Below are 26,729 nucleotides of genomic sequence, written 5' to 3' on the forward strand. Positions count from 1 at the left end.
CGTAACAAACCACCCTGTTCTTCACGATATCCATCGTGTAAACTTGATTCGTTTCCCTGTAGTTCGTTGAAAAGTAATCGATGCTCGTTCCATATCGATCTTTACAACGTCTTTACTCGTTCGATAACGATGGTCCTCGACACGACGATCTCCTCTATACGATCCACGACGACGGATCGATTTTATTTTATTTTATTTTATTTATTTATTTTATTTTATTTTTTTTTTTTTTGGCACATGTCGCCAATTCTTCTTCTCTAAACGAAATTCTAAATTGTTATGTGTCGTCACGTGGACAGCCGACCGATCGATGATCCAACCATGATGTCGCCGATGGCAGTGGGTAGGCCGGTTCGCGGCCAACTCATCCGCCCCGGCGACTACATATGCTATAAGCAGGTCTCCTTCTGGTCGATTACGTTCACCACCGCCGAGGTCTGGATAGGCAGCTCCTTTTGGACGGGCACACCTGTCGGCACCTCTTCGAGTATTGGTCAAAGGGTCGTGGTCCTCGATACGGCCGCCGAGGGTGGGGGTGGCGGTGGCGGCGGCGATATCACCACGTCTGGCTCACCTGCCAGGTCGCAGTCGAATCTCCAGAGAATACTCTCAGGATGGTCACCTCCTGGACATCAAAGAGATTTTCCTTTTCCTATTTGTAAGTGATATTTTTTTGGATTAAAGAAATCTTTGAATCACACTAGCGACACTATCTCTGTTTGCTTAAAGATCGTTCTTTTCGACGATTCTATTTATTACGATGGAACGATGAGTGACTAACCTTGACCCAAGACGATGCTTGAAGAGCCCCGTCTCTGCCTCGGTGGGGGTGGTTGGTGTTTGTGCGTATGGCTGTGACTGTGGCTGTGTGAATGTGAGTGGCAGTGTGTGTGACGTGTGTGCGTGGGCGTGGCTTTGCACGGTGGCGGTTGTTGTTGTTGCTGTTGCTGCTGCTGAGGATGAAGATGAGGATGAGGCCTGTGCTAGGTGTTCCCGCCACGGGCCGCTCCCACTTGATCGAAGCTCAATGATTTCTTCATCTCCGTCATCGACAATGCTCCACCCTCCTGCTGAGAAAACAGGAGGCACAGATGTTAGCTATATCGGGGGTGGTGATAAGTCACCACCTCTCGCTACCACACCCCATACACCCCCCCTGGTACGAACCGATCGAGTTATTAAAAGTTACCAGGCCTCGTTAAAACTTGTCCCAAACTTTTTCAGAAGCTCGTAAAGAAGTTTACCTCTCGCCTCATGTGAGCCTACAGTTATTATAGATATCGCTAGTTTATGGCCTATTCCGTTCCATACCTCGATATAAAGAACTTATTCTCGTCGTTCCTGGATCCGAGCCACTACCGTGTATGCTTTTTTTCCCTGTTTTCTTCCAATCAACTCGTTGTTAAATTTCCCTCGATTCAGGATTTATGAATTTCCTCTTCTCATATCGATTCGAATGATCAATTGTCCAGCTGCCACTCCGCGAAAAAAAGACTTATTTGCGATAGAAATATGTGTACGAGGATGGGGAAATTTGATGAAAAATCGGAAAAGGACTTTTTCCGAGCTATATATATATGATGGATTCCCTTCTTGTTTTTTTTTTTTCCTTTTTCATTTTCGGAGGAAGGGTGATGCGGTTTTGGACGAGGGAACAAACCGTGCGAAATGCACACTGCTCGCTTGATAGAATTCCGCGTTTTTCGAACGGAAGCACGGTGTATCGAAACGTTTCGATTTGTTCGACGAAGAGTGGACCGAACGGTTTGACACGCTGAATTTTTCGACTCGAATCTCTTTTAACTTTTCCGGTGTTTTCAATTTCGAAATAACGCTGAAATTTTTGAGAAATCATTCGTTAGACAGATATCAGAGTAATTAATTTTTACGCAACAGTTTTGTTTCCGTAATTAATAAAAATGGATGCGGATTTTGTTTTTAGCAAAATTAATGTCATTATCGAGATGAAAACGTATCTATTTTCATTCATCTATGCAAAATATTATTTATGTAAATCCGTGTGAGAACAAATATATAACGAGATCTCATTAATTCATCCCATTATGTATGATCACATGCCTGATATTTTCTTTAATTAATAGGAGTTTACGCTTATCTATTTATTCATAAATACACAACAATGTTACGTTTGAAACGAATTTGCGAGCGTAGTAATTATGCTTGATAAATTATTTCTTAATTTATTTAATAACAGTGGAAAAATGAATAAATCCAATAATTCAAATCTATTATACAAAATTTGCATCCACGATAAACTGAGTTACGTGTAATACGTTTATAAATTGCGAGTCGTAAAAATCCATAAGAAATGATCGAAAAATAAACTCGAATCGAAAAGCGCCTATCTATATTCATTCACTATGAAAACTCGTTCGTCTCTCTGTCGAAATGAATTTGCAGGAAGGACTGTAACGAGGACATAGAGGACGAGTATCATCGAGCTTCCGAGAGATTTGAAAGATTGCGATAAACATTTCTGGATTGCAATATCGACAAGCATCGTGTCGAGGCACTGATTAAAGTATCGAAAAGAGGAAGGAACGGAATTCAACACTGATGCATTCCATTCGCCTCTCCACCATTTTCTCTCTTGAAATCGAGTGGTGGAGAAATACACGATCATACCTCGAAGTCATAACTTTGTCAACTCTCGATAATTCTCTCTAATTCCATTTAAATTAAACTCGAATAACGAGAATCTCGAGAAAATCCATCTCGAATTCGAGCAATTTTATTTCGAAATCGAAAATTTATAACGAAATGATTATGACACTATTATATACTACGCACAATTGTGTCGATCATTGATGTTATAATGTCCGGTAATAATTATTCATAATTCATCTCGAGTTAATTAAATTGAATAATATCAAACCTTTTGAAATCCTTCGATGATGGAGATAATTAACGGAAGTTTGTCTTGCAGTTTGTATAATTTGTATCCTTTTTGCGAAATACGAAATTGTAAACCGCGAAAGAATATTAATATAAATTTCGCTTAATTTTATTCTAATTTTTTACAGAAAAATTTACCCAATTCGAGATCCGAATGTTACATTCGCTCGTTCACGAATTTTATCGCCATTTTATACAATATGCAAACGTAATAAGAAGAATAATAAGATATTTCAATATAATACACAAATTATTAAATCTATATGCGTGGAATATATATACGATTCGTTATTAAAATTTGCAATAAAATTGAAAAAGACGAAAAAAAGAAAGATTAATTTTTCGATCATATATATTTTAATAAGAAATATTAAGGAATTCGCTTGTTTTTCAAGAGGATATCCCATATATCGGTTTCACGGAAAGTTTGCGAGAATGTGACGTGGACTGGAAAAATCACTTCCGCCACGATCAGAAGCACCATTCACGCGAGGACGTTTCGGTTCAGCTGCATTCTCTTCCCGATCATTGTTTAACGAACACTCTATTCTCTCGCCCATGTAACCGTATGAAGGGAGGATATCCAACCGTGCCGCTCCATCAAGCATCTTTAAATTTTCGGAATCAAATTTTACGAGTTACTTAGCACTGGCGTGATCGTGTCGTGAATATTCATATATTCGTGTTGAATATTCTTTCTCGTAAGAGAAGCGAAATAAAAGAAGAAAGAAAAATAAAACTTTCGTACGAAGAAATGTCATTTACGCAAATAGCAAAATTGAATGAAAAGAATACTCGTTTCTTCAAGACGCCGTTCAATTCTTATCCGAAACATTACTGAGAAAATATAAAAATAAGATGAGACATTGTGTATACACTCAATATAAAACAAGAGTTATCTTTGCTTTGAAAATAATTCGAAGAAGATGACACGTAAGTTTAGTTCAAAAATATTTCTCCATCTTTCTCGAAACCAAGATAACTCCGTTTTTCGAATTGAAAACCCTCGCGGTTGTTCGTTTACTCAGCTTCCACTTTAGCTTCGATAAACTTTCAAGCATGCACGGTGGAACGATCGATCCAAGACGAGGCAATGAACGGTGTGTGGCCGAAACGTTCGTCGAAACAACTTTTGAAGAGATGTCGTTGTCCATGAATCGTGTTACAGTCGTACAACAGCAGTACGAGGCATGCAATCAAGTATTATACACGTATACGTACATAAAACGCGTATGTCGAACTGATTATCGTTAAATGTAAGCGTGCGTTTATAGCAGAGAGAGAGAGAGAGAGAGAGAGAGAGAGAGAGAGAGAGAGAGAGAGAAAGAATTCTGTACCAATTGTAATTAAACAGTGTTTGTGCTCTCTCTTTCTCTCTCTCTTTCTCTCTTTCTCCTTCCCTCTCTCTTTTTATAGATTATTATAATATACACTTGAGCTGTAAAATGCAAAACACATAGTTAATTATACGTAAAAAGAAAGAAAGAGAGAAAGGGAGAGAAATACGAATTAAATAAATATTTCGTGTACAACAAAGTCCAATCTAATTAATATTTTTTAATATATCAAAGTGTTAGATAAAGAGAAATGAAAACGATATGAACTTTTTCTGTCTATCGTCGTATTTTCTCTCGCATTTCGAGGCTTAATGAAAGAAATGCAAAGATCACTAGGCTAGCAGGGCTCAATGGAGGCCGTGCCTCGATCACGGTAATCGAGTCATTCGAATACTATAAAAATTGTTCGATCGAATTGATAGTAGGTTCGTTAATAACGATTCGTGTCCTCGTTACAGGTTATTCTCTTCAGGATTGAATTACCGTGAAACTGGCACAACTCCGCGTTCGAACGATGGCTCCTCATCGAGAACCTCTTGTAAAATCGACAAATTTACAATGGATTGGAACGACACTGTCTGTGTCCGTAACGGTGATACAGAGTGTTCAAAAAAAAACCATTCATTTTAAACATTTTCTGGAAAAACATTTTTACAGACAGTAAATATGGAGAAATCAACAATAAATCGTTCGTGACGTGTAAAAATGACTGTATCTCAAGAAACGTAGAATTTTCCACTTATATTTACTAAAGTTTTTTCAGCACGATGTGCCGCCCTAAATGAATAGTTTTTTTCGACCATCCTGGACACGAGACACACCATTCGAAACAACACAATAGAAAATGGGAATGAAAGAAAGGGGGGAAGGGAGAAAGAAAATGGAAGAATCCGAAGAGAGGCCATCGTCGAGAGCCCGTCGTGAGGGACAGGACTTACACCATTTAACCGTGGTATCTCGATGCTCGGTATGTAGGTGGTCTCTTCGTGGCCGGTGGAACAATATCGCGTTCTCCTCCTCGTGGCACGCGGGCTGCAACGGTCGCACGGCACCGCGGCGTCGGAATTGCGCGCCTTCGCGGCTGGTCTTTGCCGCGAGCCGCACCGCATGGCGAACCGCAATTCCGAGGCCATCTCGGCGCACAGGGACTGCCATCCACGATTTTGTGTGTGTGTGTGTGTGTTTTTTTTTTTTTTTAGTTTGTTTCGTTTTTCGTTTCGCCGCCGATGCGTGGACGGGGACCGGCAGAGCAGGCACAACAATACCAACAAATGATACAGAAAAACGATCGCACCACAAGCTCGATACCATGCAATTCCTCTCGCGTGCCAGGCCGTTTCCTCGTGGTGAATGCTGGTCGCCATGAATTGTGGTTATGGGTGGTCTTTAATTTCTATTTACAGGATGGATTAATGGTAATGGGGTTGGGGGTGGAATTATTCCATCGGGAAGAAGATACTTTAGGAAAATATATGTGTGTGTGTGTGTGAATGATGATTAATTGGAAATGTATCCTTAAATACAAGGTGGATCATGGAAATGAATAGAAATGAATTTTATGGAATTTAATTTTGAAGTGAAGCAAAAGATTTTCGTTTATCTTAGGGGATGAGGATAATTTTTGATCTACATTAAGAAATAATGGAAGAGGAGATGATAATATGAAATTTGGTGTTTGAAATTGGAACTAATAATAATAAAGAATAAAAGAATATTTCTGATTTTTAATTAGTAATAAATAATGATAATAATTCACCAAGTTATATCCGTGAGAATTAAATGTTTTTTTAATTATAACATTCATATTATCATACCTCACGTATGAGTTTATAAAATATAAAATTACAAGATGCCTCTAAAGTCTCCAAAGCTTTTCTACCACGTGACATAAAAATTCATTACATTAAACACACGCTCTCGCGTATCATGATCGTTCACCAACAATTCGCATGGGTTATATGATATGGTTTCCAAAATTGCAATGTATGACGCTTGGTATGCTTCATCTGTTTACAAATGCATTGGACAGATTGATATGAATGCTGTTTGTCGATATTTAACTAATATCAATATCGCGTTAAATCAAACAAGTAGAACGAGAACGCGTGTGTCAGATCGTGTGGTCGGCTATACCGCGTTCCTGATCAAAATAAATGAAATTTTTCGTTTTCCATTTTTCTTTTCTCAACAAATGACCAATTCCATCAAAAATTTACGAGATCAAAGAGCGGAACAATCGATAATCGTTATTAACAACATGCAATTGTTTTTTCGACCAAAAGATATATAATACATACTAGTATATACTAGATATACTATGCACGAATAGCCGACGAAGAGACGATCGAGAAAAAGCAGCAAAGTGAGACGGCCTTGCACCGAAGAGGAGGATACATTCATGCAACACATACACGCGAAGCACAGAATCGCGAGCGCAATTATCTCGATGCTTACCCTGTCCGATTGGGCGTTCTTCTTCGAGTTCCAGCAGAATTCGAGGACTGCGACGAGGATGGCCAGAGCCAGGCCGCAAACCAGCACGACAAAGACACCACCTGGAACGGGAAAAACCGGAAGCTCATTATTTTACCGCCTCCGGCTGTCTCTGCTCCTTCTCGCTACCCCCCGCGCATGCTTCACGGTTAATGTACCTGTCACTGAATTTCACCCAGGATCCGTACGCCCATCTATCACCCTCTAACACCTCAGTCACACCCCTCCACGCCTGTCTATTTATCTATTTATCTATCCATCTGTCTAGCTTCCCGTCTATACGACGTCATTTATTTATACTCGTCTTCTCCCCTCGTCCCACTTCTTCTTTGTCTTCTCCAGTCTTTTTTTCCTTCTCCCTCGCTATCCCTTCCGATGGAAATTTGAAAAGAAGAAGAGGAAAAAAGGAAGATTGGAAAGAAGGTATATTACGATCGATAATTACAATCGAATGGAAAAATTCTGACAAAGAGATGGAAAAATATCGTAATCGAGTAATTTGGAATGATTAATCGGTTACGCTGTGAAGGATGTTGTTTCTTGTGAGTTATTACTTTGCTTCGCTCATTGTACATTATATCTTTTACTGCGAAGATAAGAATACCTCCGTTGAAATTTATTCTTCGTGCCGATCATTTCGCACACTTTGCTCGGCTGCACATCGTCTCGATATTGGATCCTCGGCAAGTTTCCTCGCCAAAAACTTTATCCTATCCTCGACAAATTACGAAGTCCTTCTATCCACCGTGAAAAACATTCTTTCGCGAATTTTTACGTTCGTCGTGGAAACGATGTCGAATATAAGGAGGTAATATCTCTTTACACTCAAGCTAGAGAAGTAAATCTATCGAGGGTCCCTTCGATTCGATAAAATCGCTCGTTATCGCATTAGCCAGTTTTATGAAAAGTTTTCGCTTCCCTTCTAGTTTATAGGAATCTTTCTTTTTTTTTTTTTTTTCTTGCGATAGTGAAACTGGAGATCCGTCTACTACGTATGCTTTAAAACTTTTCGTATCGTAGGCGAGCTACGTTTGTTTGTTTCCGAATCGACTCGTGAAACTTTTTGTTTAATCGTTTGCTCGGAGTATCGCGATCTTTGTTTACTCGAATGTTGCATCGCTTCGCGGTTCCAAGTTGCGTGAAACGATTTTCCATTAAAATTCCTTTCCTTAACCTTCTCACGATGTACTTGGATTAATGCAAATTCTGGGGCGAATTTTGTTGCATACTTGTTAATAAAAAAAACTATGAAAGTATTTAAAGTTCACAATTTTTAAAATTTAGAAATATATAAATTAAAGAAACGTAATAAATAATTATTATTCCGTATTTTTTGATATAAAATTAATATAAAAAAGAATTAAAAAGAAAATTGCATTTTTAAATCGTTAAATTTAAATTGGATCCTTTCTCTTGTAAAATTTTTACCCAACAATATTTTTAATTCCTTTATTTTTCCAAATTTTCCACTCACTTTTTTACACAAATTTTCTCCATTTCCCACGAAAGATAAGAAATTCACCGTATTCTCGAGGAAATGATCACAAGTTCAAGCATCCAAATCCAGTAAAGGCCATATATCACGCGGAATAAACGCCGATTTAACGTAATCTCGTCGATGTTTATGATGTAACTTCATCTCTATGCTAAACAAGAAGCAGTGCCTTCCTTCATCGGAATCAATATACGGGCTCGCATTTGCATAACTGCACCGACACTGTGATTTAAACGACATTTCACCGGAAGGAGAGAAGTTTCTCGCATGCTCCACCATTTTCATACCAGCCCACCCCCTGTCATCGCGACTAATTTCCCAGTGAAACGAGAAACAATGCCAACATCTTAGCATCCGGCCATTGCGCGTTTACGATTCGCGCGTTTCGCGTTGGCAACTTTTGCCTTCGTCGAAAAGTCGTCGAGTTTCCGGCATGGACCGAATACTTGCCCCGAGAATTGCGATTTTGTAATGGAACGATCGAGAGGAAAATTGTTTACTCGACGAATTGCATTGCTCGGCGTGACTGCTTCGAATAATTTTCCAGATTAATCATTCGAATGAAAAATGGTGTAACTCGTTTCCGTTGCGATTATAATAACGAGAAGGAATTAAATTTGGAACTTTTCCTTTGAAAAGAAGGAGATGTTTTGTTACGAAAATTTATAAGCGTTCTATCACGTAGGTATTAGCATGTTTTTTCGTTTATGGTGACGAAAATATCATGTTTGTATTCATGTTCATGAATAATTGATATAATCAGAATTTCTGATTTTAATCTTGTCAATATATATTGTATATGCATAAGGTGTAAATTTTTTATTTTTAAATGCAGCCGAATGTTTGTCTCTTTCTCGTTTCTCCTTGTATTCTTTTATCATGCAAATAATCGACAAATTTAATGGAAAGCGAATTCATCTGCAATTTTTCGAACTTCACGAGAATTATTCGTCCTTTTCCTCGTTTTCGAGAGTACATTTGCACTATTGGCAAAGTTGATACTTGCCTAAGTTATAGGCAAGTCGACGTCAAAAAGTAAAAGAAAAAAAAGAAGTAAGAGAGAGAAAAGAAACACTATTCTTAGCCAAAAAGGAAAAAAAGTAAAAAGGGAAAACTTGTTGTGACTTCCATAAAAACGAAAGGGGACATCCCGAAGAAAAATTCTTCACGAACTTTTCGCAAGATTTCTTTGAGCTTGAAAGCATTTCAAGTCATCCTTTGTTATTTTTTTTTATCCATATTTATCGCGTGAAGCAATTCGTGAGTGTATATGAATTAAATTTATTATAAGAGTGTTTCTTTTTTTTTTCTGTATAATTCTTGTGAATATTTTTCTTTATGAATATATACTATATATATTTACAAGATTATTTAAGCAAATTGACTTGCATGTTGCAATATAATGAAACGCATATTTAAAGTAATATACTTTATTTTTTTGTTGAGAGCTCCTAAAACAATGCAATATAATTATAATGTTTGGATGTAAGTTCAAAATTTTTCAAAATTAAATTGCTCGCAACTTCAAAATAAATAATGCACGTTCAAAATTCGTTTATATTTTTTTTTTTTTTCATCATGATGACCAGAATCAACTCTTTAAAACTTGATTCAACTTTGTCTCGTTCTTTCACTTTCGATCGATGTTATCTCTTCAATTTTACTCGTACAATTTCGATAAACTGTCTATTATGTAACATTATAACCGTTATTGAAAACCATCCATGGTTCATTATGTAACTTGACATGTTCGTGGCAAAGCCTCCAAATTAAGTTAGTTACACACTGGGCGGGATGCGGGAACGATCAGAACGAACTTAATGATTTCGACGCCATTGTTTCACTTGCATACGTTCCATCGACCTCGTTTACGTCCCGTAAATTACGGGTTGTAATTATGATGATGATTTGGATCAACGATACTCAATCCTTCAAAATTTCGAAAATTCACACTCGCTTCTTCCGCGGTCGATTTCGATTTCCAATATATACGAATATCACGGAAAATCATTATCATCTTTATATTTCGGCTAGAGAAATCAAATATATAATTCAATATTCTGATATTATTACCAGTAATTATATTTTTGTTTCGACATTCATCACTTGACGCTGCGTGGATTATCAATTTATTCCCGCCAAATTTATTTGGGTCATTTCAAAATAGATTATCCTTTCGTGTATTTATTTATTGAACGAAATTAATTATTTATCACGAAAATTTCCGTGCATTGTACATTTAAATTTTAAATTGGGCATATTAATAATGATGAACATTAATTTATGAATTTGTTTTTTTTTTGATATCGTAGTTATAGATTTTTGAATATTTGTTTGATATCCTTTACTTAATGATTTCTTTTTCTAAATCTAAAGAAAAAGAATAAATAATAAATTTGTGTAGTGGAATAAAATTATAATGAATCGTGTTAGAATAATATTAAATTTATGTTTTTCGGTAATTTTAATAAAAAAGAATTTTTCTCTTCCCCCTAAAATAACTGACAATTAAAATAGATTAAAACATACTTACATACCTACATACTATTATCATTAATAACTATCAATATTGTATTGCAATCACGTTCATTCTCTGAAATATATTTTTAATTGTTCAATGATTTACAAACAAAATTGTCAGTTATTTCTCATTATCATAAGAGAGAAAAAAAAGATCACGAATCACAAATTTTTTCCATCATCAAGTAAAAATTTAAATTCTTCACCCAATCTTTGTCTATCCTGGATAAGATTCCCATCATGTTTCAATCTAGTAATAAATTTACACTAGATAGGGACAATGATATCCTTCTCATCGACCATAAAAGAAAAATTGAGAGCTCACCGATATTTTCAACTCCCAACGCATTCGCCTTACTCTCCTTGCTCTTCTCGTCCCTGTTGCACACGTCCCCGGTATTCTTCCACCACTTATCGTACAGAATCTGTATCACACCCTTCTCCTGTAGCTCCAAAATCGCCAAAGATATTTTATCCCTCCAGGGCGAGCCTGCATATAAAACGGCTTCGTTAAGTTACGAATTCCTGCGATCTCTCGTCTTTGAAACGCTTTACGTCTTCTGCTGGGCAACGTCTCGAGAAAAGGTGAAATTGCTCGTCCTTTTTATATCCTCGAGGCGTCTTACAAGACCCAGTTATTTGAACATCTCTCTTTCTCTCTCTCTTTGCCTCAGAGCAAAAAGAAATTCTTGGTTTTCATTGCAATGCTCGCGAAAAACTTGGCAATTTTCAGCGCGTGACAGAAAGGATATTATATGTCAAATGTAATATAAAATAATTTTGGACAAGTAATCTTCTTTATCAAAAGATTCAAACTAATTAGAACAATGCTTGGGCTATAATAAATTAAAATTGATTTTTTTAACATGTATATTTTTCGTTGATATATAACGTGGTTATTATAAGTATATTTAATTTGATATCGTTAAACTTTTTTGTTTCACATAATAAAATAATAAGAAATATATATACGTGATTTCAGTCATTGCATTTAATAGTTTTCTAACTATGTAAAAATATTTTTCTCTCTTGTTTTTCACGAGCCAATAAAACAAATGAAAGAAACCACCAATAATTCTTCAAAACATCTAGAATAACTGACGTGTTCCAGTTCTGATTGTGCGACAGGCCGTCACACGAACGTCAAAAAAAATGAATGTTACGTTCGTTACGTCCATTTTTTTAACATTCGTTGTAAAATATAGAAGGGGTTACGTGACATCCATCCGCTTCTGTCTTACAATAACGCTATGACGAATATCAAAAAGATAGACACAACAACGATCGTGTAATGTTTACTGCTGCTGGAAAAAATATTAATATCATTTCTATTCTTAATAATTTTTTCACATTGTTTGATTTTCGTTATCCACTTTGTTTTCCATCTGATTAAAAATTAAAAATTAAATTTTGATCGATATAATGCTCGTTTTCCACGAAAAAATTAAAATAGAATAATAAAATAATGTCAAAAATTGAATAGTGAAAATCAAGGAGCTAGTTCAAACTTTTAATATATCAATTCTACACAAAATTATGATTAACTAAAACGTTTTTAAATATTGTCGATACGTAAATTACTCTACGTTGACAATGTCTCGACAACGTACGTATTAATCGAGCATTATGGCAATAATTTTTGGCATGAAATTTCGATTATTCGACTTCGTTGTTAGAAACAATCGCGTCATCAGTGTATAGAGGTCGAAAGTGGAAGTTGAAACACAGACACGTTAGTCCAATTAAGAAAATTGCTCGGTCTCCAACCTCCGGCTATAACTCTCTCTAAACTTTCATCTCGTTCTTGCCCGTCAAGAAAGAAGCCGAATTACGCGGATTTAAAACTTCTCGCTTCGGTGTCGTCTCCGACTCGTTAATTAAGCTTCTACATTGGAGGACCACGGAAGCGAAGAAGTTCGCTCGAATTCACGAGGAAAAACGACGGATACCGTGTTTCTTTTTTTTTTCCCCCCCCGTTCCGTAGCTGACTTCCGCGATTTCAACCCCAAATGAGCCACAAATCCGCGAACTTTATGATGTTTGCCGGCCGTACAGTTCCGCGTTTTTCTTTCTCCGCTCCACGCTTCTTGGCACTAAATTCTCGCGCGAATTTTCGCGTTTCCAAACTCCTCGCAAGAAATATTAACAGTGAACAATATTTATGCGTTTATTTCGAGGCTGAAGTTTCCTTGCAAACGCGCTAGAGTTGCCTCGAACTGGCTGTTATATCGCTAGGGTGAAACGTTTGATATACTCTCCAACAATCGATCGATACGATCTGGAAGAAATTTATTCACAGTGCATGTATCACGAGTGCAATGGGAAAATTTCGCGATTTTATATTTGAATGAAATAAAACTTATTGTTGCGAATTTGATAAAATGAATGAACGGATGTTAAGACAAAAAAGATAAAATTAAGATAAAATTTCAATAAGTTGAAATAATCTTGAATTGAATAATTATTATGATAGAAAAGAGTAAGAGATCTCTAGAGATCTGCAAGTGTTTTTCAATCTTTCATTTGCGAAGGAGATACTCTTAAATGGATTTCTATCTTAACAGAAAAAGGTAAATGGAAAGGATAGAACAATGGGAACAGATACCAATTGTTATTCGAAATTACCTTTCGGAGTGGCAATTCCATAGCCTTTGCTGTCCAACAGGCCCCCGATTTGCGTGAGATTGCAATCTCGTTGTACAGCATAATCGAGCATTGTCGACTCCATCAGGAAAGCGTAGTCACCCTCGAGCACCCTCTTCACCCCATCTTCGTAACTTTTCACGAAAACCGAGGGCGATTTCGACTCCATGAACTCCCACATCTTCTTGTATATACCGATCTTCGAGTCCTATCGCGTTAATACACTTTTTAGAATTCAAGAAAAAAATATCTTTTATTTAGATAAAAAAAAAGTGATGGAATTACTTTGAAGAAAAAAATATTTTAATCATATTATATATCATATTTTCCGATTATACATAACTAGTTACAAATTTCATCGATTATCGAAGACCTTTGAAACAATGCAATCCGCATTTTCTGTAATATATTCGTTCCTTTTCATCATTTTGTAACAATCGATCAAACTCGAATTTAAATTGAAATCGATCAAAAGGAATTTAATTTCGTTTGAATTAATCAAACACAGAATCACAATAATCAGTCTCCTTCGTTCAGGTATATATTCATATTATATTTATATATTTTTCAATCGGATTGTTGTAAATTCACGCGAGAAACAGTGAGGAGAGAACAAAGGGTGCACTCTCGAATTTTCCTCCAGTTTCCAATTGTTCGTAAACTGGTTGGAACGAGTTCAGCAATAACGAACTCCACCTCGTTCTGAGAATAAATCTGTAATAGCGGGGATGGGGTGCGAAATGTTGTTTCAATAACGCGGTATTAATATTACAGGAATACCTGAACATTGGTGAAATGCCGTTCCAAAATTTAATAACGTTAAAAGTCCGCATTAAATGGTAGACATTCAACGGATTTCGATACCTTTCGATATGAAAACTGTGATAATTAGCCGAATTTGTCCCGGATTACGTAGCTTTATGGTTTTAATATTTCGCGCGCAGGATCCCCTGCTCAGCAGGAGAATTATTCGTAAGACATGAATCGAATGCGAATGAAAATTATCGTGTTTAATAAAATGACTGTCAATGGTCACGCAATATCAAAACGTTAATTAATATTAATAAATTTGGATCTATATGTTCAATCAAAAGTGATTGAGGTCCAAAGTGGATTAGTTTATTCATTATGTTGTAAACAGAAAATAATTTTATCGTGCTAGTTATTAATGGTTTTAATCTCATATTCTTATTTTAAAATTTTTTAATCGAGTAACTTATTGTTTTATTAGTTCGAAGAATAGAGATTAATTCAAAGAAATGGAAATACAGATCTTTTTTAATATTATGCATTCTTTGAATTTAATAATATCTGTGTACTTCAATTTGATAGTTTAATTTGATAATTATTATAAAATATATACTCTAATTCCTAATGAAATGTACAAGTTTAAAATAACTTCAAATTTTTTTACTTTATTCAGTATTTTCTCTAAAAAGAAATATCCTGAAAATATTCTTAGTTTGTACACATAGAGTATTACACCATTTTTCGAGATTAACTTTTTCAACTTAACCAAGTTTTAACACAAAAAGTTTTATTATTTTGCTTCACCGTCCAGATTGCAGCTTTTCTAACACGTTTCCTCTAAGATAATATTAATCATATTCTAAATCCTATAATTTTTATTGTAGTCATCCAGATATAATATTGAATCGTAATTAAAAAGTATTGACAATGTATTATCGATCGTATATATTAAACAGTTTAATAAAATTTCAGGTACTTACCCTGAAAAACGTCATTGTACTTCCACCCTCTAACGTTCCATACGAAATTTGCGTTTGTTCAGCGAGATCAGCTGCGTTCTCGATCGGCGTGATCATTCTCTCGACGGTGAGGAACGCAGCCAGATTTGCCGTGTAAGATGAGATGATGATCAATGTGAAGAACCACCAGATTCCACCAACTATTCTCGTGCTTGTTGCCTGATAATTACGACGGATACCTTTTCATTAAAGGAAAACGATACTTTAACACTTTAACGAGCAATTCCTTCTCAAAGATCGTTCGATCTGATGAAAATTAGAATTTTCTTCATTTTTATTCGAAACGAGCTTTATTCCTGAATTTTGTTTAATATTTACAGGATATTATTTTCTAAAATTTTCACGAATATTAGATAATTGTTATATGCATTGTGTATTAAAAATTACATGATCCAAAGAGAGGAAAAGCTACCTTCGTATAATCTCTACATATCTATCCGCAAAAAAACGATTAAAACCATTAACTTTTGTTAAAAACATTTTTCCTAAAACATATTTTGTATTGTTTCAGATATAGTAAAACGATACGAATAAAGTATTAAAAATTCATGGAACGTAACATGATATAATCAAGAGGATCAAGTATACTATCAAAAAAGGTTCACGTCAGTTTTCTTCGCGAATATCGACCTGATATCGCATCTTCGTGGTTGGAAGCCCACGAAAAGCCTCGACGATCAATTGAAACCGCGTCAGTGGAGCATCGAGGTCGGGAGACGATTTAAGAGCACCTCCACTACGTTCCGCCCAAAGAATGCAATATGCGGTCTCATTTGCACCCTACCCTTCAACCCGTTAATGGCATATTTCGACCCATTAGCCGTGGAAGCAAGTCGATCACGGAAGCGATTATCGGCTCGAGACATTTCCGAATAATTTCATCATCCCTCTCTTTATCCACGAAACGAATGGCGTTGTTCAAATTGCCATACATCCTACGAGTGGATGATAAAATACCATTTTCTCAGACGTTGAGTGGTACAGTCTCGAGGAGGCGAAACGTTTCCAACGATATATTTATGAATACCTTTGACGTTATCGCGAGAAGAATAATGAAATAAGGATACAAGAGATTTGACATATCTTGATATATTTTATGAATAAAAAGAAAAAAATCTTCATACGTAATTTAACGCGATTGTTATTAAAAATCAATGAAAATTCTCTTTTTAATGAAATTTTATATGCGTATATAGAATATAATGATTTATAATATAAAATTCTATTGCAAAAAGACTTTACGAATGCAATATTAATGCATAATCTATTATGATTAATGTATACACAGATTTTTATTAAAATTAGAATTTTCATATTTCGAATAAATTTCGTTATAAGATATCGATACTTTTTCAACTGGCTCTTATTACTCTTTACTCTTAATTCTTTTCTTCTAAGAAGAAAAATCCAATTTTAGAATTAATTGTATACATATTTATGCTTTCAGTGTGCTACTGCAGAAAAGGAATTGCCCGTCTCTTTGATATTTGTTCATATCGTCAGACTCTCGTGTCAAAGCAAATATGCCACGAATCGAGGATTATGTTGCTCTATTTCCTTTTTCGCGCGTGTATCATAGCCCGATACGACCCGGAAAATCTCTCTCGAACGATAAGTTTCAAGCGATATTTTTGCGCAACCCTCGTTTCCTCGCGATTTTCTCTCTCTCTCTCTCTGTATTTTCACAGCACTCTCGAATCCCCAGCTCTTTACGCGGATATCTGGGATTCTTCGAGTCGTAGAATCGCCATTCTTTGCGAATTTCGCAACGACAACCCCGCATGTACACACATGCCATCAGAGCCGGCTACCACCATATGTCGTACAGGTATATTCTCGTAACAAAACATTAATACTTATTGTCTGTTGTTAAACATAAGAAAAGTTTATGATAAATATATTAATTAAAGAACGAAATTCTCCTTCTTTATAGTTTCAGTGAAAAATAGGAATTGAAAATCAAAGAAGTTGTAAAATGTATAATATTTGTGAAAGATAATAATAAAAATAATAATAAAAAAAGACTCTAACTTACACGAATATAATTTGAAAATTATTTGCTTACAGTTTCATATGTGGAAAATAGAATAAGAAATCGAAGAAGATTTGAAGTGAATTCCTAAGCGCATTAACAATTAACCTATAATTTTTTACTCGTGAAAAGTAATGAGAGAATGGACTGCGCTCTGAAGAATGAATTTCGTGAAATTAATCTGTGTACTGTATTACAACTGTATATTTGTTTCGTTGGAATAACTCTGTTATACCAGATGTCCATTGAATGCGATGTGCACCGCATCATAAATCATACATATCTTTATTGCATCGAATGAAATTTTCAATTTACGCCCTATAAAGCATTTCAACCTTACAGAGTGTAACTTCATAAATTCCGATTACATGCAGTTTCATTTGTGTCCTGGTTTATTTTTATCGCCGGACGAGGTAGTAACGCGTTAAATGGGCACAATTTCCGGCCGTCCGCAACGGCGGCGAATATAAAACAGAGGGATTTTGTTTTTCGGATCGTTCTATCTCTATTTACGCATCTTGTTGATGTAACAAGATTTCGTGCACGAGATAGAAACGAGACAGAAGATTCCACGAGAATTTGTTTCGCGAAATCTTCACGAAGATTTTTCGAGCACACGGGAAAAATCTCGAGCAAAAGAAGTTTTGTCGAGTTGAATTTTACGCCATCATAGTTGCACGTAGCTCGATGTAAAAAAGTTTCGTGCCGATTGTGAACGCTTCTTGTGAAGCGCGCAAGTCAATCTTTTGGAAAAGTTCTTTTGGAAATCGGATTGTAAATGGATGCTTTTGGTTGTTTGAGAAGAGAAATCGAAGAGATGTGACGAAAATGAGACGAATGAAATGCAAAGGTGTTTGGCTTTTGTCATGTGCATGCAGGGGTGACATGCGATCTCTCGATATCGTTCTCTGTCTATCGAGATTTATCTATAATGCAATTAATTTGATTTGAGAGTGGCGATGCTATTCTATTCTATGCTACTCGATGAAGATCTTTCGTCTACGTAAGATTTTGTTTCGATATTTGGAGAGATACAGGGATGTGACGAAAGGGAAATATTTCAGGAACGTGTATAGTGAAGAAAAATGAGAACAAATATTGCACGATATTTTTAAAGTATTATTTTTTTTTGTTATATTACATCTTCGCGATATATCGTTGTGTTGAGAATTTGAGAGATGACAATATTGAAAATATCGAAAGATAAATGTTAAATACGATGAAATATTTTGGTAAAAAAATGTGTCTGCAAATTTGAATAGTATCAAAAGATAATAGTGGAAATATTGATATATGAGATAAATATTCCTTTAAATAAACAAATATACTTGTTTATCCTCTTTTTATTCGTTTTTATGTACTGAATTGCTTCCTGAAATATTTTCCATCGAACGAAACATCCTGCATATTTAAAATGACTGATGCATATTTTTCTTTTTATTTTTCCACGTGAAATTTGATATTTCGAAGGGATATCAGACAAATACCAATAGAAAATTCTTCAATTTTATCTGCGAATTATCTAAGCGAACATATCTGGTAAAATTTCCTCATCTTGTTGTATTTTTTCAGATTCAGTGCACGATGTACTCATATGGTGCTTGAAACGATTTCCACGGTTTATAAGTCGTTTTCTCGAACATAGAAACTCGTTGGATTTTCATCCATCGCATTTTACGATTTGAATCGTGTACTACAGTTCTTGGAACTGAGATTATTTTCCTAATTCTCGAGAAGATCCTCGAAAAATTAATGAAATATCGAAATTCCAAACTCTCTGTTTTCCATCGGATTTCGTAACTTGTTTTTAAGTTAGACAACAATCTTGAAATCTTCTTTATAGAATAATAAAAAGAAATGTAATCGTTTTGCAAATAAAATGGATTAGATTTTCCACGATCAATCCATAGTTACGAGTCTATCACACTTTATGACAATACCATGAATTTCACGAGTTCGTTTAAAACGATCATCCTTACTTTGGATAATGTCGTTACTGTGACATAAATTACTTTATAGATTCGTAATATCATTAGTCTTTCCTCGAAAGAGACGTTGTAACTTATTTGATTTTAAATTAAAAATCAATCTCGAATATTTATAGATTTAATAAAATCATCAGATCGTGAGTTTCTATGAGTTTAAAAAATATTAAAATATTGAAATTGGCATATAGAAAAATATGCCAAAATTATTTATTTAAATGTATAATAAAAATTTGTTTAAAGTTTCCTGATGAAATTGGCTTCGTTTATCGAAAAATTTAATTTGCATGTTAAAATAAATTTTTCAAACATAATGGAATACATATATTTACAGATAAGATACGAATGTGCTATTCAGAATTTTTACAAAATTTTATTCAGGATTAGATTTGTTTATAATATTAATATATGATGCAAATCGACAGAAAAGAAAAACATAATATATTCATCTGTCCGCATTTTAACAATCAATCATTCTGAATATTTTCATTCGTTGATTTTCGATATTATCATTAAATTGTTCCCGTGTAAAATTTGTATATTTTACGATTTCTCCCCCTATATACATATATATTCACGAAATTGCGACAGATGTCCAACGAGTTTCCAAACATTGTAAGCTTCGAAGCGCATCACTCGTTTAAGTAATTGGCTGCCGGACTCTGTGATGACACGTTTACCTTGGGGTTGAGGTCGCTGCCCTGTTGCATAAGCGTGCCGACCGTAAACCAGAAGCTGTTGGCCAGGGTGAACTCGTTGACCGTCCTCAGCAGAGGAATGTCGTCGCTGTCAGGATCCAACGCGCTCACGTGACCACCCTGATCACATTGGGACCCCCGCCAAGTGGTGCGAAATTTCAAGGACAATTACACAAGCTATCCGTATGTAGCTAGCCCAATTATTAACAATGCGGGTCCAAGGATCGTGAATATTTCGCGAATCTTTCGCAATTTAAACATTTTCAATTCTCTTATCGCAGTATCGATTTATTTTTAACGATAATCGCGAAACGATCGCGAATATTTGCAAAAAATTGAGTACAATTTTTGTCTCGGTTTTGTGTTCAATTTTTAAAAAATTGAAAATAACTTTTCGCAAGTAATTTAAAAAAAAAAACAATCGAAAGCGTGAGCCGTGTCGATATCGTTCACGACACCTTTTCACCGTGTCAAGAATTCAATTGCACGATCGATTAGGCACCACCTGACGAGAGCCTACCTGTAGCGGACATTTGCAGCTCGGACAGGGTGTAGGTTCCACCCACTCGTAAGGCGAGAACCTCGCCACTATCCAAATCGTTAGGGAGACCATCACGTAAGCGCCCAGCATGGATAACCAAATCTCCACGGCGAGAGGATTCATGAACGAGAACAGCCTCGACGGCGTTCGAGCGGAAACCTGCAGCAATTACACGTATTTCCGGATTACTAATCCCCTAAATCTCTCCCGATTTTTCGCCAGGAAAAAACCCAATCCATTTTCTTCTCCACCGAATTTCTCCCCATTTCCCTCGCTTTTTTCCCCACCCTTTCTTTCTCTCTCTCTCTCTCTTTCCCTTTTTTCCACGCAAATCAACTTCCCGAGGATAACAGTTTCGTGCTTTCCTTTGCCAGTTTTGTGAATGGCGCGCGCAAGACGGATCCTTTATCTCTCGTTGAAATCACGGATTCCGTAGTCTATTCTTCGGCCTGTCAGGAGCCACCGAGCACAATAGCCGGTTTCAGTAGTACACAGCGTTGAAGTTCAACCGTTAGACGAGTTCCTTTATCCTTTCGTTTCCTCTCTTTTTTCTTTTGGTGGTTTCAGCCATCGGATAAAAGTGGAACGCGAATCATCGCGTTTTGGGTTGCGATACCGAAGGATTTGGAACTCGCGATTCGCGGTTCATCTCGCGTCGATTGTTACGAATTGAGATTGCGATCAGTGGGACTACGGCGACGACAATCTGTTTCCAGACGCGACAGCTTCTGATTTCTTTTTTCTTTTGTACGATTTTTTATTTTATTCTGCTTACGATTTTCGAAGAACGTTGAAAGGAAATAGAGGATAGAGTTCTTTGCGTAAAGTGTCTTAGAAACGGGATGATAAACGGAGAGTGATTCTATGTGTAAAAAAAAATTTAAATCCGAAAATAATTTCGTAGAATAAAATTTTATCGTCCCCGTTCGATTTTCGAGATAATCGAAATTCGATATGCGTGCAGTACGTGCAGTCTTGTATTTGATGAATTTCTAAATTCAATTTTCTCGAATATTAGATTTTAAATGAAAAAATTTTATTCTACATTTTCCGCTCCTGTATTCTCCGATTGAAAATTTGCCAAACTCATTTCTACTTGAAAAATTTCAATAAATGAGATCTTAAATGAAAAAATTTCATTTGATTTTATTTTTACATATAAAATCATCCTCTATCTTTCTCAGGCATCTTGTATAAAGTCCAGAGAAACGTTTATGAATTAAATATTAACCCTTTCAACCCTTTCAAGTTTCCTCAATTAAATTTGTCTTTTTTTTTTCATTTAAGAATAAATATTAAACCAAACCTATAATTTATAACTAAGATTATATCTCTCAGATTTACTCAAAAAAAGAAAAACAAAATAACACAAGATACATATTGTGTTACAAAAAATCACAAGTATTCACTGCACAAGAATCGAAAGAGTCGACTCCAAGGAGATCTCTAAAAATTCAAAAACTCTCCTCTCGTGAAGAGTCGAAAGGGTCGAGATAAGGATCAGGATTTAAGGATTTTTGGATCGTGACACGACGACTGAAATTGAACGGCAGAAATAGTCCAGTGGCGGAGCACCTCGTTGAGTGTACCTTGGGGTTGAGCCCGCTGCCCTGCCTGAGGAACGTGCCGGTAATAAACCAGAAGCTGTTGCTGACGCTAAACTGGTTCTCGACGATGTCGCTCTCCCCCAGGCACGGGTGTGGATTGTTCCACTCGTACGGGCTGAATCGAGCCATAACGAAGAGGGTGAAGCTCACAAGCATGTACGCGGCCAGCACGTACAGCCAGATCTCAACGGCCAACGGGTTCATGAAGGAGAACAACCGCGTTGGCTGGCTGGAGGGCACCTAAATTACGTTACGCTACGATTTTAATTAAAACGGATCTCGTGCCGCTTTCCCGCCAGAATGACGGCCCTTTTCTGTGGCCAACGTTCTATGGCGATCGATTAATCCAGAGAATCTCGTTTCGATCGGTCCAATATCGTGGGATGGAAATGTTAATTCGACGATCGTTCAGTAAATTCTACAAATTTTAATAAGCTATTTATTTCTATTCAACGAGTTCCTGTTGCTTCAGGGAGAATTGGAAATTTCAATTTAGGTAAAGTAAAGTGATCGATGGTTGGTTTTGATTGTTGGATGGTATCACCGGGCTGAAAAATGGTTTGATCACTTTTTGATATTTTAAAAAATAAGTTCTCTTCAATACTTTGAAAATAGAATTTGTAAAAACTCAACGAATGGTACAATATTACAAAATTCTAATATATAGAATTTATCTAATATTTTTTTTTATTTTTTTTAGGTTTTCGTTAATCTTTGAGAATCGAATCACGAGAAAATATTATTTTTTTGAATTTTTGCAAAGCATTCACGCAAACTCGAATATACGTTAAGACGAGATTCTCGAGAGGGCTCAACACTATTTCGCGTGATGAATGGAAGTTACGAGTTAGCTTATCACTATCGAATGCACATACAGAGACTCACCTTAAACAGAATTCCGATACCGAGATTCATGAATGGCTTGGTGAAATCTATCACGCTCTCCCGAGCGTAATTGATCGTCATGGATGCGACGGCCAGATCCGCTCTCTGTGGGCAAAAGGGAAATTTCTCGCTTGAAAACATGTAGTACTGACTCACCAACTATCAATGTTCGAGAAGTCATACAGAAAATCGAAATTTATCGGGAACGGGAAGCCATTAGGATTTTCTGTAATTACAAATGAAATTTTTATACGTATCGCTGATAATTATACAGAGAGAAGATCTTAATTTCAACGATGTTCTCTAATGTACATTGTTAATGTCTCAAGTAATTTCAAGTTTAAGTAACGAGATGAAAGGAGGAGATACTTGATAAGAATTAACATTTCCTTATTCTATCCTGTCTCCTTTCTCTTTTATTTTAATTATTTCTTTTTATTTAATTCAATTATAAAATTTAATCTAAACTTTTCTAAATGACTTCTAAACTTTTATCTAAACGAATTATTATACACAGGAGGATTAAAAAAAAACTTTTACTCGTATCTCGAATTAAAATCAAAAAAGTACATCCTCTTATAATCACGCCATCTTTGGCTTTCATTGAAAATCATCGACAAAGACTCGTCAACCAAGCGTTCATCTAGGAAAACAGCGAATGTATTTTTTATAAGGAAATCAGAACACGGAACACCGCCAATGACGTCTTTCCTTCAAGACGATCCACTTACCCGACCTCACTTGGTTTCTGGGTTAAGGCGGTTTCTTTTATCATGAACAGATTGCATATTTGCATATTTTACGAACCGGCAATCTTCGAAATTCACCGTCTATTTGTTCCTCACTAATGATTAATCGCGCGAAACACGGATTCGCCTCGAGCCATCCTCAACCTTGAAGCCTCGAGGCGCAAAGCTTATCCCTTTTTATGGCAAAAAATTCTCTTCCTTTTCATCCTTTTCATCCTTAGATTCTTACCTTTTCCCCTTCGACCTTGCACGATAAAGTTTAGGTCGAGGCTTGCATCGCGTATTCTGATGACTGACTAGTTACATGGCTGTACTACTTGCGCCCGAGTAGCATGAAATATGAATATGCAATCCATTTGTCGTTCCGCATTAAATATTATCGATAAGAGGGTAGAAATAGAACGAATGGAAATTATATTAAATTTATTACTATTATAAATCTACTATTAGTAATCGAATATTATTATGGATAAAAAATTAACAAAAACATTCTATGATTTATTGGATTCATGGATCTTTTATTATTCAAATTTTATGGTCATATTATTTATGGTTCGTGTGCAAGTTTTAATGGATTGTCAGTTAAAACAGAATGTCATGGCCTTTTGAAAATAAAGAAAGAACGTGTTTCAGAAGCGATTAAACTATTGAATATTATTGTTACTAATAAAACTGTCTCTGCAAGTGAAGCAAAATAGATACGTCGTAAAACTTGAACTAATAGTAAAGGATAATATCAGTTGCACGATTCAATAGAAAAAAATTACTGCAATCTTTCCGATATAGAGAAGAACAAAGATCATTTCACAAACTTTTCGTCCACAGTAATATATTGACTTGAACAACTATCGATAATACAATTAATTCCTCTCGATGTCTTTAATGATTTAAAATAATACTGTTCTTGCGAAAAGCCAGAAATACCAATTAAAATTACATTCTGGCAATATTTGCAAGGAAACATTAATATTTCAATAAAATCTTTGATAGATGAGGGCTTCATAAATTATCCTACAGATGTTTTCCCAATGAGGCAGACAAAATTCCGGCTTAATAACCATGTTCTTTTACAATTCAGATGTCACGTGGTAACATCTGTGCCGGTTCCTATGAATCAGAATATCCGATACGTGGATCATCTGTTAGAAAACATCAAATTAGATGCTCAAATTCAGGCATGCATAATGAAAATTTCAACTCAAGATGGATTTATTACAACATCATACTGTTAGTTTGCATATAAAATTGTTAATTGAACTTTACGTTTGCTATTTTTTTTAATGCTTCTTCTTTTTTCCTGGGAAAAAAATACAATTTCGTCAAGTCTTTCAAGCGATCCGAATTACGCTTGTACGAAAATTTTATGATAATCGATATCGATAAATCTCATAATAGAATAAAATATTTATCTTCTCCCATTAATATTTCAAAATTATATTTATTCGAAAATAATAAATAAAGAAGCATCAGATTCATAAATCCAAGAAAGATATTACAGAAGATTCAAATTTTACTATATAAATAAAATTTCTCAAGATCTTTCTCTTTACCTTTTCCATCAACTCTCTAACGATTCCATTCCACTCCTTGGTCTTTGGATCGTAAACGCCATACATGTGATCAGGCACCAATCTTATGGCGTACTGGAACCCGACCTGATTAGCGATCCACTTGAGCAAATCGATGCAGAATCCCTCGAACCTCGCGTTCCCTGTCAGATTCTTGTCCTCCTTTACCATCACGTATGGTTTTTCCTGCGAGAAATAAGATTCCTTTGATGGATCACGCGAGGCAGAGTGTCGAGGACACGGATGAATACAGATGAGGAGAAGGGCAGGATGGAAACAGGGAGAAGGACAAACACTCCTCTTTTATCCATAGAAAAAATTCAACGACAAGAACTGGTATCGATGGTATGCTCTGTACTCGGTACTCGGCATCATTGGACTAATGCAAACGATTCTGATGGAAACTTCTAACTCTACTTCGCTTTCTTTTTCTTCCCCTCCTGTTCCTTTCATCTTAGAAAATGGAGAGAGGATGAGATCGTCGTATCTCGGCCAACGATTTCTTCCCGACTGAAATTAATTTCTTTCGTGGAAGCAAACTTTATTGATCGCGGGTAAACTCGGCATGTTTAAACGATTGAATATTAACATTGATCGAATTGTATAATATATCTAAAAAAAATATTCCGTATCGTGATGGATTTTAATAAAAATTATAGGATAGTTTCGAGTCCAATGTATGCCAACTAAAGTTTTTCTTCAATTTAAATGACGAAAAAGGACTTTGGATTATTCTCAGATATAAAATTACCGCAATAATTTCATAAGCAATTTTCTTTTTTTTTTAATTTTCTGTAATAATCCGCTTCCTCTTCTATTCCAAGTTTCTCGATTATTCGTTGCAGATATAACATTGCTTTATGATCTTTTAAGATACACGGTTAATATTCTGTGATGTACAGTAATTCGACAAACGGTGACACGAGCATTGCGATAATTACCTCTCTGGTCATAACGACCAGGGTGATATTAGTGGCGCTGGTCTCGTAAAAAGCACCGACGTCGGTCACGTTAACGCCTGATCCGGGCTTCCACTCGCCAACCTTCACCAGCTCCTCCTTCTTCAATTTGAGCAAGTCGAGCTTGAAGTTATTACGCTTCCCTTCGTTGAACTCGATATGTCCGGTTAGGCCGTGTAAACCTGCCTGCGAACAGAAATGTTCGTAACCCTAAATTCCAGTTTAAAATTTATAGATTTATTTTATAGATTTATAATTTGATTCTGAACATTTTTGATTGATTGGAAAATTGTTGGAAGAAAGAAATATTCGGTGATGTGAGATTTTCTTAATTTGCTTGTTTTAAAGGAGGATGGAAGATGGAATATATTCTTTAGAATAAGAAATAATGTTTCTAGAGTAAATCATGCTCTAAAGAAAGATCTTTAAAATACACAAAAAGTGAGAGAGAACCGTATCCTATTTGCATCCTCGATATTGTGAATTCTGGTATGATAAATAATAATATATAGCGTAGAATAATTGCTGAATC

General features: G+C 35.7%; 1 protein-coding gene across 2 annotated transcripts; it reads right to left on the bottom strand.

Moving 5' to 3' along the window:
* Positions 1-492: 492 nt before the first annotated feature.
* Positions 493-26,330, bottom strand: LOC122710854 (glutamate receptor ionotropic, kainate 2-like). Of its 2 annotated transcripts, XM_043929015.1 has the most exons (13): positions 26,180-26,330; positions 25,221-25,424; positions 22,922-23,026; positions 22,019-22,276; positions 20,409-20,588; positions 19,871-20,008; positions 15,135-15,332; positions 13,387-13,612; positions 11,087-11,251; positions 6,708-6,808; positions 5,194-5,401; positions 782-1,070; positions 493-625 (listed from the first exon to the last, which is right to left on the bottom strand). In XM_043929015.1, the coding sequence occupies exons 1-13, from the start codon at positions 26,189-26,191 to the stop codon at positions 619-621; spliced, it is 2,091 nt and encodes a 696-aa protein (XP_043784950.1). In that variant the 5' UTR covers positions 26,192-26,330; the 3' UTR covers positions 493-618. The 2 variants fall into 2 exon arrangements, with proteins under 2 accessions (XP_043784950.1, XP_043784951.1); XM_043929016.1 differs by lacking the exons at positions 19,871-20,008; positions 20,409-20,588.
* Positions 26,331-26,729: the final 399 nt, after the last annotated feature.

Source organism: Apis laboriosa, unplaced genomic scaffold (assembly GCF_014066325.1).
Source record: "Apis laboriosa isolate Shangri-la unplaced genomic scaffold, ASM1406632v1 scaffold158_cov153, whole genome shotgun sequence".
Classification (NCBI taxonomy): domain Eukaryota; kingdom Metazoa; phylum Arthropoda; class Insecta; order Hymenoptera; family Apidae; genus Apis; species Apis laboriosa.